Source organism: Lithobates pipiens, unplaced genomic scaffold, assembly GCF_037356315.1.
Source record: "Lithobates pipiens isolate NorthernLeopardFrog02 unplaced genomic scaffold, aLitPip1_a1.2 Scaffold_19, whole genome shotgun sequence".
In the NCBI taxonomy this organism is placed as follows: domain Eukaryota; kingdom Metazoa; phylum Chordata; class Amphibia; order Anura; family Ranidae; genus Lithobates; species Lithobates pipiens.
The window spans coordinates 583,730,076-583,744,504 of NW_027507764.1; the positions used below are offsets into that span (position 1 = coordinate 583,730,076).

A 14,429-nucleotide genomic window follows, 5' to 3' on the forward strand; every position below is an offset into this window, starting at 1 on the left:
GGGCGGTGGTCAGAGGAGGCCTGTAATGCTGCACAGTGCTCTGGACAGTGGTCTGAGGAGGCCTGTAATGCTGCACAGTGCTCTGGACAGTGGTCTGAGGAGGTCTGTAATGCTGCAAAGTGCTCTGGACAGTGGTCTGAGGAGGTCTGTAATGCTGCACAGTGCTCTGGACGGTGGTCTGAGAGGCCTGTAATGCTGCAGAGTCCTGGATGGTGGTCTCAAGTCTGAGGGATGTCCTGTAATGCACAGTGCCCTGGCTGCTGCCATGCCGGTGGTCAGAGGAGGCCTGTAATAATGCACACACAGTGCTCTGGACAGACGGTGGTCTGAAGGGAGGCCTCAGGCCTGCTGTACTTGTTATGTACACTAGTACTACACACTCAGTCTGCTCTCTACTCTGGATGTGTGCCGTCATCTTGGGGGTGTGAACTCAGGAGTAGACGTGTGCCGTCAATAAATTTGTTTCGTTCTGTTCCGTTTTGTATTAGTCGTTAATTCGGAATTCGTGTCCGAAATTCAATTTCAATCCGTACGAAATACGAATTTTAATTAGGTTCATTAACTTTTTGTAACAATTACCAACGTTCGGTATGATGAATTTAAAAAGCAAAAAATACCTTTCTCAATATGGCAGTCATCAGACTCATTATGCTCATTAGGAGGGGCTCCCCCCATCCCTGTGCTGTGCCCATTATGAGGGGCTCCCACCATCCCAGCTGTGCCCATTATGAGGAGCTCCCACCATCCCTGTGCTTTGATCATTATGAGGGGCTCCCACCATCCCAGCTGTGCCCATTATGAGGGGCTCCCACCATCCCTGTGCTGTGATCATTATGAGGGGCTCCCACCATCCATGGGCTGTGCTCATTATGAGGAGCTCCCACCATCCCTGTGCTGTGATCATTATGAGGGGCTCCCCCCATCCCTGTGCTGTGCCCATTATGAGGAGCTCCCACCATCCCTGTGCTGTGCTCATTATGAGGGGCTCCCCCCATCCCTGTGCTGTGCTCATTATGAGGGGCTCCCACCATCCCTGTGCTGTGCTCATTATGAGGGGCTCCCACCATCCCTGTGCTCATTATGAGGGGCTCCCACCATCCCTGTGCTCATTATGAGGAGCTCCCACCATCCCTGTGCTGTGATCATTATGAGGGGCTCCCACCATCCCTGTGCTGTGATCATTATGAGGGGCTCCCACCATCCATGGGCTGTGCTCATTATGAGGGGCTCCCCCCATCCCTGTGCTGTGCCCATTATGAGGAGCTCCCACCATCCCTGTGCTGTGCTCATTATGAGGGGCTCCCACCATCCCTGTGCTGTGATGACTTCCTGGGTTTTTAACTTCATCATAACAAATAATCGTAATTATTATGACAATAATAAAACGATATTAACGAAAATTCTTATTTTGTCCGATTCTGAATCTCCCATCGACTACCAGTGCCAGTCTCTCCCACTACCATATTAGAAAAGATAATTTTCCCAACCCCCACTCAGCAGCAGAAGAAAACCTCTGATTGGTCAACAAAACACCAGTCACATTTCCATCGTAACGGAATTTGGATCTGAAATTCGTCAACGGAATTTCGTATACAATCTGGAAGCACAGAAAGTCGTATTTCGGATCCTCCCGAATTTCCGGGAATTTCATACAAATTTTCGATTCGTACGAAGCAAACCGCACATGTCTACTCGGGAGCGGGACTCTCGTCGGGACTTGGAAGGCCTTCGCACAGTTCTACTCTGGTCGCTGGCAGTCGTCACGGTGCACACAGCCGATTCGGCTCGCTTTAATTTTTATTTTTTTCTTATTTATTTTACTGTTTTTTTTTCTTACACTGTCTCTTTAATTTTTTTTTAAATCACTTTTATTCCTATTACAAGGAATGTAAACATCCCTTGTAATACAAATAAGGGATGACAGGTCCTCTTTTTATTCTGAGGTCTGGGGGTCAAAATGACCTCAGATCTCTTATTTACTTTTTAAAAGCAAAAAAATTAATAAATAAATTTTGCCTTTAAAGGGGTTGTAAAGGTTCGTGTTTTTTCATCTTAATGCATCTTATACATTAACCGGTTCCCGACCGGCGCACGCCGATGTACGTCGGCAGAATGGCACGGGCAGGCAAATGGGCGTACCTGTACGTCCCTTTAAATTTGCCACCCTGCCATCGGCGCGCTCACGTGCTGGTCGGGCCGTGAGTCCGGTCGCGGGTCCTGCGGACTCAATCGCCGCAGGCATACCCGCGATCATCTCACGGGGCGGCTGAATGGAGAAATGCCGTTGTAAACAGCATTTCCACGTTCTGCCTAGCAACTAGTGACGCTGATCTCTGCTCCATGTGATTGGAGCAGAGATCAATGTTCACTAAATGAAAGCCCAACCCCCCCCCACAGTTAGTAACACACCCCTAGGAACACTTAACCCCTACACTGCCACCCGCTGGTTAACCCCTTCACTGCCAATGTAATTTACACAGGAATCGGTGCATTTGTATAGCAGTGATTACTGTATAAATGACAATAGTCCCAAAAATGTGTCAAAATTGTCCGATGTGTCCGCCATAATGTCGCAGTCACAATAAAAATCGCTGATCGCCGCCATTACTAGTAAAAAAAAAAATTGTTAATAAAAATGCCATAAAACTATCCCCTATTTTGTAAACGCTATAACTTTTGTGCAAACCAATAATCGCTTATTGCGATTTTTTTTACCAAAAATATGTAGAAGAATATGTATCGGCCTAAACTGAGGGGAATTTTTTTTTTTTTTTTTTAGATATTTTTGGGGGATATTTATTATAACAAAAAGTAAAAAATAATGTTTTTTCAAAGTTTTTTTTCAAAATTGTCGCTCTATTTTTGTAATATAGCGCAAAAAATAAAAACCGCAGGGGTGATCAAATAGCACCAAAAGAAATCTCTATTTGTGGGAAAAAAAGGACGTCAATTTTGTTTGGGAGCCACGTCGCACGACCGCGCAATTGTCAGTTAAATCACCGCAGTGCCGAATCGCAAAAAGTGGTCTGGTCTTTGACCAGCAAAATGGTCCGGGGCTGAAAGTGGTTAAGGTGCAAAAACCTGTCAGTGACCCCCCCCATTTCACTTACCTGAGCCCTGGAACTTGACCCACAGGGGCGCACTGTCTCTCTGCCTGGGTCTCTCTGCTATGCACAGTAGTCCATTATGCTTTACCTTTGCAGGGAGTGATAGAGGAAGTAAACTCATCAGGGTTTACTTCCTCTTTAACAAGGTTGGTAAACACCCACCTAACAATCTGCCCCCTGGATCCTGCTCCCTTGCAAAGGCTATACTCACCCTCTGTCTCAGTGCTACACTCTCTAACTTACATCTTCAACCTCTCCCTCTCCTTTGCCATCTTCCCCAACTCTCTAAAACATGAACTAGTCACCCCTATCCTTAAAAAGCCCTCACTTAACCCCACCAATCTTAACAACCTACGCCGCATCTCCTTACCCCCTTCTCCAAACTCCTTGAACGTCTGGTCTACGACCGACTGAGCAACCATCTGATTAAGAACAAACTTCTTGATTCCCTTCAGTCCAGATTTTGCCCTCAACTCTCCACGGAAAACGGCTCTCCTTAACCACTTCAGCCCCGGACCCTCTTGCTGGTCAAAGACCAGACCACTTTTTGCGATTCGGCACTGCGTCGCTTTAACTGACAATTGCACGGTCGTGCGACGTGGCTCCCAAACAAAATTGACGTCCTTTTTTTCCCCACAAATAGAGCTTTATTTTGGTGGTATCTGTGCTATAAACAAAAATAGAGCGACAATTTTGAAAAAAACGCATTATGTTTTACTTTTTGTTATAATAAATATCCCCCAAAAATATATAAAAAAACATTTTTTCCCTCAGTTTAGGCCGATACGTATTCTTCTACATATTTTTGGTAAAAAAAAAAAAAATCACAATAAGCGATTATTGATTGGTTTGCGCAAAAGTTATAGCGTTTACAAAATAGGGGATCGTTTTATGTCATTTTTATTAATAATTTTTTTTTTTTACTAGTAATGGCGGCGATCAGCGATTTTTATTGTGACTGCGACATTATGGCGGACACATCGGACATTTTTGACACATTTTTGGGACCATTGTCATTTATACAGCAATCAGTGCTATACAAATGCACTTATTCCTGTGTAAATGACACTGGCAGTGAAGGGGTTAACCAGTGGTTGGTAGTGTAGAGGTTAAGTGTTCCTAGGGGTGTGTTACTAACTGTTGGGGGGCTGGGCTTTCATTTAGTGAACACTGATCTCTGCTCCAATCACATGGAGCAGAGATCAGCGTCACTAGTTGCTAGGCAGAACGGGGAAATGCTGTTTACAACAGCATTTCTCCGTTCAGCCGCCCCGTGAGACGATCGCGGGTATGCCTGCGGCGATCGAGTCCGCGGGACCAGTGACCGACCAGCACACGAGCTGGCGCGCTCGCGATGGCAGGGCGGCAAATTTAAAGGGACCTACAGGTACGCCCATTTGCCTGCCCGTGCCATTCTGCCGACGTACATCGGCGTGCTCCGGTCGGGAACTGGTTAAACTCACAAACGACCTACTTATGGCTAAAACCAATGGACACTATTATGTACTACTCATCCTGGACCTCTCTGCTGCCTTGGACACAGTGGAGTACACCATTCCTTGGGTCTCCATGACCGTACTCTTCGATGGTTTTCATCCTACCTGTCCCATCACACCTTCATTGTCACAACTCTACTTCCTCCTCTACTCTTCCTTTCTCCATTGAGGTCCCCCAAGGTTCTGTTCTTGAGCCTCTCCTGTTCTCAATCTACACCTCCTCCCTGGGTTAGTTGATGGCTTTCAGTATCATTTCTACGCTGACACCCAGACCTATCTCTCTACCCCTCAGCTCACTCCATCAGTCCATATCACTAATTTACTATCTACTAATTTACTACCCTCCCTTTAGAATGTAAGCTCTATGAGCAGGGCCCTCCTGTCTCTTCTGTATTGAACTGTAATGTAATTGTGCTGTCCCCCCTCCACATTGTAAAGCGCTGCGTAAACTGTTGGCGTTTATAAATTGTGAATAATAATAATTTACTAACAGACATATCAGCTTGGATGTACCATCACTTCCTCAAACTCAACCTGTCCAAAACCGAGGTCATGCCATTTCCTCCCCCATGTGCCTCTTCCCCTGATATCGCTGCCAAAATTAACAGTTCATCGATCAACCTGTCCCCCGCATGCCAATTCTGGACTCTGATCTAATCTGTCAGCCCCACATCCAATCACTGTCCAAAGCTTGCAGCCTCAACCCCTGCAACATCTCCAAGATACGCCCCTTCCTAACCAATGACACCACAGGGCTTCTAATCCACTCCCTGTTCATCTCTTACATCGACTACCGCAACTCCCTCCTCGTTGGCTTACCATTACATAGGATATCCCCCTTCAGTCCATCATGAATGCTGCTGACAGACCCATGCACCTCACAAACCGCTCAGTGTCTGCTACCCCTCTCTGCCAACCTCTCCATTGGCTTCCACTCACCCAACAAATTAAATTCAAGATACTAACAACTTACAAAGCCACCCACAACTCTGCCCCCAGCTACATCAATAACCTAGTCTCAAACTACCAGCCAAACCGCTCTCTTTGTTCCTCCCAAGACCTCCTACTCTCTAGCTCCCACGTCATCTCCTCCTGCGCCTGTCTCGAGGACTTCTCCAGAGCCTCTCCCATCTACTAGAACTCCCTACCCCAATCTGTCCGACTGTCTCCTACTCTGTCCACTTTCAGACGATCCCTGAAAACTCATCCCTTCAGAGAAGCCCATCCTGCCTTGATCTAACAACTGTACTTTTATTTTCTCCATCAGCACATCCCCCACGTTATTACGTCTTGTATCTCTTGACCTTCCCTCTAAAATTGTAAGCTGTAACGGTCAGGGCCCTCTGTTTCCTCTGGTATTGAATTGCATTGTAATTGTACCGTCTGCCCTCATGTTGTAAAGCGTTGCGTAAACTGTCGATGCTATAAAAAATCATGTAGTATAATAATAATAATAATAACCGGGTGTGCCGGAATCGCTTCCCACACTCTGCTTGAGTGCTTCCATCAGTCTATCGCTTCCTAAGCTGTGGAACACGAGACCTGTGACTCTGGCTATGTTACCCCAAGACCCGGGCAGTACCAGTTTCGGAAGTAAACCAGAATAAGAACTGTTTATTTGAACAAGTATACAGGCTTTTATACACTTGAGAAGGACATTCCCCCCCCTTCTGATCAGATTACCCTAACAATACAAACTGTACACAGGAATATAATTACAACAGACATATACTATAAACATAATGTTAATTAACTCCTCAGAGATCTTCCAGGTCACACTTGCTGTCTCCTAGCTCACAAACTACAATACACATTATCATACGTATAAACACAGAACACCTTCAGACAATAGCAGAATTTATTAGCACAAACAACAATGGGTGACAGACCTTAAGGCGGTACACTAGACCTACTTACAATAAACACATGGCAGGGGGCCCCAGACAGCTGGCTTGCTGATGACATCAGCATCTGCTATGAGTCCCAAGCTGGCAGAGACCATCATGGCCTTTTTAATTATGTACTTTTGCATTGCATAACAGAACATCTTCCCAAATGCTTGCAGCTCCCTCAAATGCCAGGGCCCATAGTCGGCAGGTAAGAGGCTAGTATTCACCCCCCTCCAAAAGCCTCTGTACCGGGTGAGTCTATCAGACCAGGCACACACGTGACAAGGCATTTTGCCTCATCCATGCGGTGGGTCTGCACAGGCCTCCCGCATGTGGCGTGAAAGGAGCCATTAGACTTTTGGTGAATTGGCACTGTTGTCTATTACATTGTTCATTCTTGTTTGTTGGTCTTGTGACTCCAGAATCCGTTTACATTGTTATTGGGAAAAAAGAAAAACAAATTTTAAAATAAATCAAAGAATCTAATTGGTTGCCATTACAAAAGGAAACGTTCCTTGAAACATTTACCCTTACCAGGGTGATGATTTCATTAGAAATGTATCCAATGGGGGTCGTCACATCCAATGGTTACCAGTGGAGAATCAGTAACAGGTTGGAGGTCTGCGTCTCCTTCATTCGGAATGGGGGGGGGGGGGGCTCTCTTTGTGGCTGATGTACTATAATGTTTGCAAGTACCTGAGCGGAGTGTAAACTAGGCGGACGCCGGTGGCAGTGCCGTTATAACAGCCATTCATCTTATAGATGGGCCGCTTACTGAGCCGTGAAATAACCAGGAATCTCCATGACCTCCAGAGCGGTGTGCCACCGGGCTACAATAAGAGCAACGCAGGCTCCGTCTTCACATCCCTCTACTATATACAAGAGGGAACCCCCCAATCCAAAATGTACCCAGTGCCTGATTAGCATCAAAGTGGCCGTATTTTCTGGGGTGGTGGTGGGGACATTAGAGTGCAAGCTCCTCTGTTCGGCAGACTGATGTGACTGGCTCTGTGTTCTCTGTACAGCACTGCTGTATATGTCAGAGCTATATAACTATATAAAACCATTAAATCCCATGACCACAGAGTCTGGCCCTCTGGAATCACCTTGTATTGTTGGGTTTTCAGTATAAACCATATCTCAGGTCTGTGTAATAAACTGGCACAGTGAGAGGTAAATGATGAAGTAGAGGGCACACCTATGGCCCATCATTTGGCAATACAGTACAATAAGGACTGGCTGTGTTGGTGATATGATAGGGATCAATAGATATCAATGATGAGAGTCTGATTATAGAACATGTCATCTGCTCCTCTGTTATGTCAGGACCAGGACCAGGGACAGGTATGTGATGGATGAGCTCATCCTGTCTGGTTCATTCGCTCTGGTGTCCAGTAATCCTGGCCTGCCCCACCACTAACACCATCCCTGCTCTTTCCTCTTCTAGTAATATCGGGTGATTGGCAGTTTGGGGGGTAATAAAGGGACAGTCACTGTAGTCACAACGGCTCACTGTGTCTTCTGTCTTCTAATTGCAGGGGTGGCAATCAGCACATACGCCAAATACTGCTACAGGAAACTCCAAAAAGCGGCCTTGCTGGGGGCGAAAAAGGTGCGTAATCTCCACACTCCTCCGTCTGTCCTCACTCCACCTCTGTCACTGTGTCCTCCTCTCCAACCTTCTGCCTTTCCCCCCTCTTCTTCTATACCCCCCAAACTACCCCCCCATACTACCACCCCCCTCCATACCTCTTCCTAAATATGCCATTACCCCCCCCATTACTCCCCCTCCCTCTCTCCCTGGTCCCCCCCTCTATAACCCATACCTCTTCCTCTATACCCCCCCATACTGCCACCCCTCCTCTATACCGCTTCCTCTATATGCCACTACTCCCCCCTCCTCCAAACTTCTTCCTCTATATGCCACGACCTCCTCCATCTCTCCCTGGCTCCCCCCTCCCTCTATACCCCATACCTCTTCCTCTATACCCCCCTCCATACTACCACCCCCCCTCCATACTACCACCCCCCCCATACCTCTTCCTCTATATGCCACTACTCCCCCTCCCTCTCTCCCTGGTTCCCCCCTCCCTTTATACCCCATACCTCATCCTCTTCACCCCCCCAATACTACCACCCCCCCTTCATACCACTTCCTCCATACCACCTCCACACTACCACCCCCCCCCCCTCTTCCATACCACTTCTATACCTTTCTCTCTTCCCTCTATACCTCTACCACCCCCTTCCTCTCCCCTCTCTATATTACTCGCTCCTACTCCCTCTTTACCACTCTCCCCCATACCTCTCTCTCACGCCTTTTCCTCCATACTGCTACCACCCCCCCCCCCCCATACTCCTCTCCCCTTTTCCCTCTACGCCTCTCCCTCAGCCCCCTAAACCTCCCCCCCTCTCTATACATCTCCCTCTATATCTTTCCCTCCCCCCCCCCCCCATACCGCCACCACTCATGCCTCCTCCTCTATCTTTACCTCTCAGTTCCCTAACACCCAAAATACCTCTCATACCCTCTACTCACAGGGTGGGGGCCAGGAAAGTAGAAATTGCTCCTATGACAATTTGGGGGGGGGGGGGGTGTTCCAGGTGAATTATTTATTTTGGGTTCGAGTCCTTTTTGGGTAGGTCTGGGTAACAGTCTCTTGTAATGTGACTACACTCCCGAGTCTGCTGTGATGTGCCAACAATCTTCAACCAAATCTTGTAATGTGTCCACACTCTTCAGCAGTCTCTTGTTATTGGCTACACTCCTCAGCAGTCCATTGTTATTGGCTACACTCAGCAGTCTCTTGCTATTGGCTATACTCCTCAGCAGTCTCTTGCTATTGGATAAACTCCTCAGCAGTCTCTTGTTATTGGCCACACTCCTCAGCAGTCTCTTGCTATTGGATAAACTCCTCAGCAGTCTCTTGTTATTGGCCACACTCCTCAGCAGTCCCTTGTTATTGGCTACATTCCTCGGCAGTCCCTTCTTATTGGCTACACTCCTCGGCAGTTCCTTTCTGATTGGCTACACTCCTCGGCAGTCCCTTCTTATTGGCTACACTCCTCAGCAGTCCCTTGTTATTGGCTACGCTCCTCGGCAGTCCCTTCTTATTGGCTACACTCCTCAGCAGTCCCTTGTTATTGGCTACACTCCTCAGCAGTCCATTGTTATTGGCTACACTCCTCAGCAGTCCCTTGTTATTGGCTACACTCCTCAGCAGTCCCTTGTTTTTGGCTACACTCCTCAGCAGTCCATTGTTATTGGCTACACTCCTCAGCAGTCCATTGTTATTGGCTACACTCCTCAGCAGTCCCTTGTTATTGGCTACACTCCTCAGCAGTCCCTTGTTATTGGCTACACTCCTCAGCAGTCTCTTGTTATTGGCTACACTCCTCAGCAGTCCCTTGTTATTGGCTACACTCCTCAGGCGTCTCTTGTTATTGGCTGCCTATGCCATAAGTGAATACATTTGCTGTGTATGTCATTAGAGACTATATTGGCTTGCTGGTTTGTGGTGATGAGCCTGTATAGGTGATCACCCAGTTTTCCTTTTGCGAGGAATCGCTTATTATTGTGAATTGTGTATTCAGCACCCTGGAACGTAACTCTGAGACCGTTGTTTGCTGGACTTTTCACTGATAGATGGCTGCCTTCTAGTTCTGAAACATACATCATTTTCTTTACAAGGACACTAATGCAGTTCAGGAAGCCCTGGGCTTTACCTTCTGAGATGTTGCTTTTCCCGTTTTCTAGCAAAACTTTTGTGCTGTAATCACTGTATGTGAAGAAGGCATAGGCGTGCACACAGGGTGTGCCAGGTGTGCCTGGGCACACCCTAATCACCCTGTGTGCTGCCGATTCCCTGTTTAAACCCTTTATATTTAACCAAAGCCCCCTTCACAGGGCTCCTAAAAAAATTTGAAAAGAAAAATAAAAAAAATAAATAAAAAATGTAATAAAAGTTAAAACTTTTGACATCATAAACTGCCCTTCTGACAACCTCAGTATATATACACATGCACACACATATGTGTTTGAGCTTTGAGGTGCACACCCTAATGCATTAGGCTGTGCACACCTATGGAAGAAGGTCTCATCGCTAGTCATGTGGCTTGCCGCTCCTGAGTCTATGCACCAGCCACGTGGCTCGCCACTTTGTGTTACTTTAAAGGTGCCACTCCAAGATGTGTCTGCAGTTTCCTTTGTGTTTGCTTTGATTCTTTCTTTTGTGGATAGCTCTATCTTTCGCTACTCGGCTTTCCAGATCGAACAGTCCTTTTTTAAAGTGACCGGTCCTTTTACGGCAAAAACAGGCTCTGCTTTCTTTGTTATGCTTTGTACCTTTGTACATCTTAAGAGCTTTGTCATCATGGTGGATATTTTCTTTCCTTCTGTCATATTCATTGATTAATTTCCCTTTGACATATTCCAATGTCAATTTCTACTCGGGTCTGGTTTCTAAAGCATTCATGAGAGCAGTATATATCTCTGGAAAGCTGCAGAAGATGTCCTCTTCGATGGCACACGGCTGCTTTATGATCTCTAGCATAGCATTCACGTGGTCACACATTTGCTAGCCTTAAAGTGGTTGTATAGTCAATTTTGGGACTTTTACCTACAGGAAAGCCTATAATAAGGCTTACCTGTAGGTAAAAAAAAAATATCTCCTAAACCTGTATGGTTTAGGAGATATTCCCCTCGCAATGCGCCACGACTGCAGCGGCGCATGCGCACAGGGGTTTCTCGGCTGAAAGTCCGGCAGACGCCGGACCCTGCCGGAGAGAAATCTCTGCTCCGGCCACTCACAGCGCCGGAGCCGCGATACCCGGAAGAAACGCAGAGGGGAACATTTCAGCTCCCTCGGCGTGGATCGGGCCAGATGTCGGGGCCTCGTTCTAAGGTAAGTATTTCATATTGAGCTAGTATGCGGTGCATACTAGCTCATTATGCTTTTTCCTTTGCAGGTGAGTAAAAAAATAAATAAAAATTCAGCAGGTATACAACCGCTTTAATCAAGTCTCATCTTGTACAACTTTCTTAGAAAAAGTTTGCTGTTTAGACTTGAACGCTCATGCAGCTTTTGTAATGCAGTCCACATACCTTTGGCCGTTTTCTCTGTTCTTATGTGGATAAGCTGGTCATCTTCTCCTAGTAAGGTTATAATCGCTTTTGCTTGTTTATCCTTCCTATCGCAGTCCTCCGTCTCTGTGGGTCTGTCTGTATTTAGCACTTGCCACAAGTCATCCATGCTAAAAAAAAACATTTCCAGTTTAAACTTCAATAGCTGGTAATTGGCATTGTTCAGCTTTGCTATTGCTACTGAACCGCTTGCCATCTTTCAGTAGTTTGCATACAGCAGGGGTCTCCAAACTTTCTAAGCAAAGGGCCAGTTTACTGTCCTTCAGACTTTAAGGGGGCCGGACTTTGGCCATTGGGAGTAGAAAAACGTCCCAGCATCAGTGGGGAAAAATAATGCCCCATTATTGATGTCAGCGGGAGGATCTGTACCCCATCATTGGTATTATTAGGCTCTATTGTTGGTGTCATTGGGAGGACTTGTGCCCCATCATTGGGGGTATTTAAAACCCATTGTTGGTATCAGTGGATTAAATAGTGCCCCAAGGGCCGGATAAAAGCATGCAACAGTTTGGAGACCACTGGTATACAGTATTTACAAAGGGTAATTAACCACTTCAGTTCTGAAAGACCCCCTTCCTGACCTAGGCCATTTTTTGTGATACGGCACTGCGTTACTTTATCTGAAAATCGCACGGTTGTGCAATGATGTACACTAATAAAATTGATGTCCGTTTTGTCCCACAAATAGAGATTTCTTTTGGTGGTATTTGATTATCTCTGCGTTTTTTTTCATAGCCAATGAAAAAAATTACAAAAAAAATCGAATTTCTTCATCAATTTAGGCAAATATGTATTCTGCTATACATTTTTGGTAAAAAAAAAAAATCACAATAATCGTTTATTGATTGCGCAAAAGTTATAGTGTCTACAAAATATGGGATATTTTTATTTATTTTTTTATTTTATTTTTTTGTGGTAATGGCATCGGACAGCGACTTATAAGGGCACTGCAATATTGCAGTGGACAAATCGGACACTGACTCATTTGACACTTTTATGCCGCGTACACACGATCGGAATTCTCATCGGAAAAAGCTCTGATGGTTTTCCCGACGGAATTCGGCTCAAGCTGTCTTGCCTACACACCGTCACACCAAATTCCGATAGTTTAGAACGCGGTGACGTACAACACGTACGACGGGACTAGAAAAAGGAAGCTCATTACCCAGTAGCCAATAGCTTCTGTCTCGCAGTTGAATCTGAGCATGCGTGAGTTTTGGCGTGTTGGAATTGCATACACACCATCGGAAAGTTTTTCCATCAGGAAAATTGAGAACATGCTATCAATCTTTATCTGGCGGAAATTCGGATGGAGCATACACACGGTCGCATTTTCCGATGAAAAGCTCTCATCTGTCTTTTTCTGGTCGTGTGTACGCGGCATTTCAGTACCAGTGACCCTAATACAGTGATCAGTGCTAAAAAATATGCACTGTCACTGTACTAATGACACTAGCTGGGAAAGGGGTTAACATTAGGGGCGATCAAGTGTGCCTAGGTTGTTGGGGGGGGGGGGGTGCTTTGACTAGGGGAAGGCAAAGATCCGTTTTCCTACTTAGCAGAAACATAGGATCCATGCCTTCCCTACTGACAGTGTATATTCGCCGGCACACCATGGATCAACGAACATTGTCCAAAGGTTTCTTTATTGTAGAGAGATCACAGAGATAAGTGCAACGTTTCGGGGCCACGCAGGACCCCTTTGCCAGGCATGTGACGATTCCCTACTGACAGAACGGTGATCTGCATGGCCCAGGCAGACTGTCGTTCTGCCTGGGCCATGCATAATCAGGGGTGGCGGTGGACATCGAGTCCATGGCACCTGCTGCTGGGTCACCGGCGGCGGTGCGTGTGAGTGCCACAGCCCCAGAAGTGTCAGCTCCTGTACTAGGAACGGCCCCCCCTGCCACAGTAAATGTATGGTGGGTGGTCCGCAAGTGTTTAAAGATATCCTCCACCGGTAACACAGCACTCCAACCCTCTTCCTCTTTGTTGTGGACCACCCAAGTATAAGTGGGCAACAGCGCTCAATTACACATCAACCCAGAACAGCCTCCTGATATCCTTCAATCCTCTGAAATGGGACTCTCCACCAAGAGCGGCATCAAACCATGCAGTGTTCAGAAAATACAAGAACGCCTCATTGCGCATACACCAAAATACTCACAAGCATTGAGGATAAAAACAGCATGTCTATCCAAAATGGTAAGAAAGTTTCCAACCAACAAAATGGCCAAATCTTGTGCGTGGCGGCGTCCCGTGTCCAAGCTCCCCCAGCGCGTTTCATCATGAAAAGACGTCATCGGGACAAAACGTGTTGGTTGGAGCTTGGAGACGTGATGTCGCCACGCACCGGAGTTGGCCATTTTGTTGTTTGGAAACTTTGGTGTACCTTAAATAAATGTAGGATTTTTCTTAATATTGTGCAATGAGGCGTTCTTGTTTTACTTTCTGAATACTGCATGGTTTGATGCCGCTTCTGGGGGGAGTATCCCATTTCAGAGGATTGAAGGATATCAGGAGGCTGTTCTAGATATTCAGATCGGGGTTGATGTTTAATTGAGCGCTGTTGCCCACTTATATTTGGGTGGCCCACAACAGAGGGTAAGAGGCTTGGAGTGCTGTGTTACCGGCGGTGGATATCTTTAATCACCATTTGTGTTTAAGTGCACTTTCGGAGGTGCGTCTGTCAACTCTGAACTTCCAAATTGGGACCGTAAAGGACTTTGTCTATTATGTGAAAGCGCTGCATTTGCACTTTTATTTAAACCCAATGAAGTGACTATCCTCAGGT

At 46.4% G+C, this 14,429-nt stretch overlaps 1 protein-coding gene across 1 annotated transcript in view; it reads left to right on the top strand.

The window, feature by feature from the left end:
• The window catches only part of ARHGAP39 (Rho GTPase activating protein 39), a 311,135-nt gene that overhangs the window by 236,477 nt on the left and 60,229 nt on the right, over positions 1 to 14,429 (top strand). Inside the window, 1 exon segment of the mRNA XM_077493504.1 lies at positions 8,031 to 8,104. Within this exon segment, the coding sequence (XP_077349630.1) occupies positions 8,031 to 8,104 (74 nt within the window).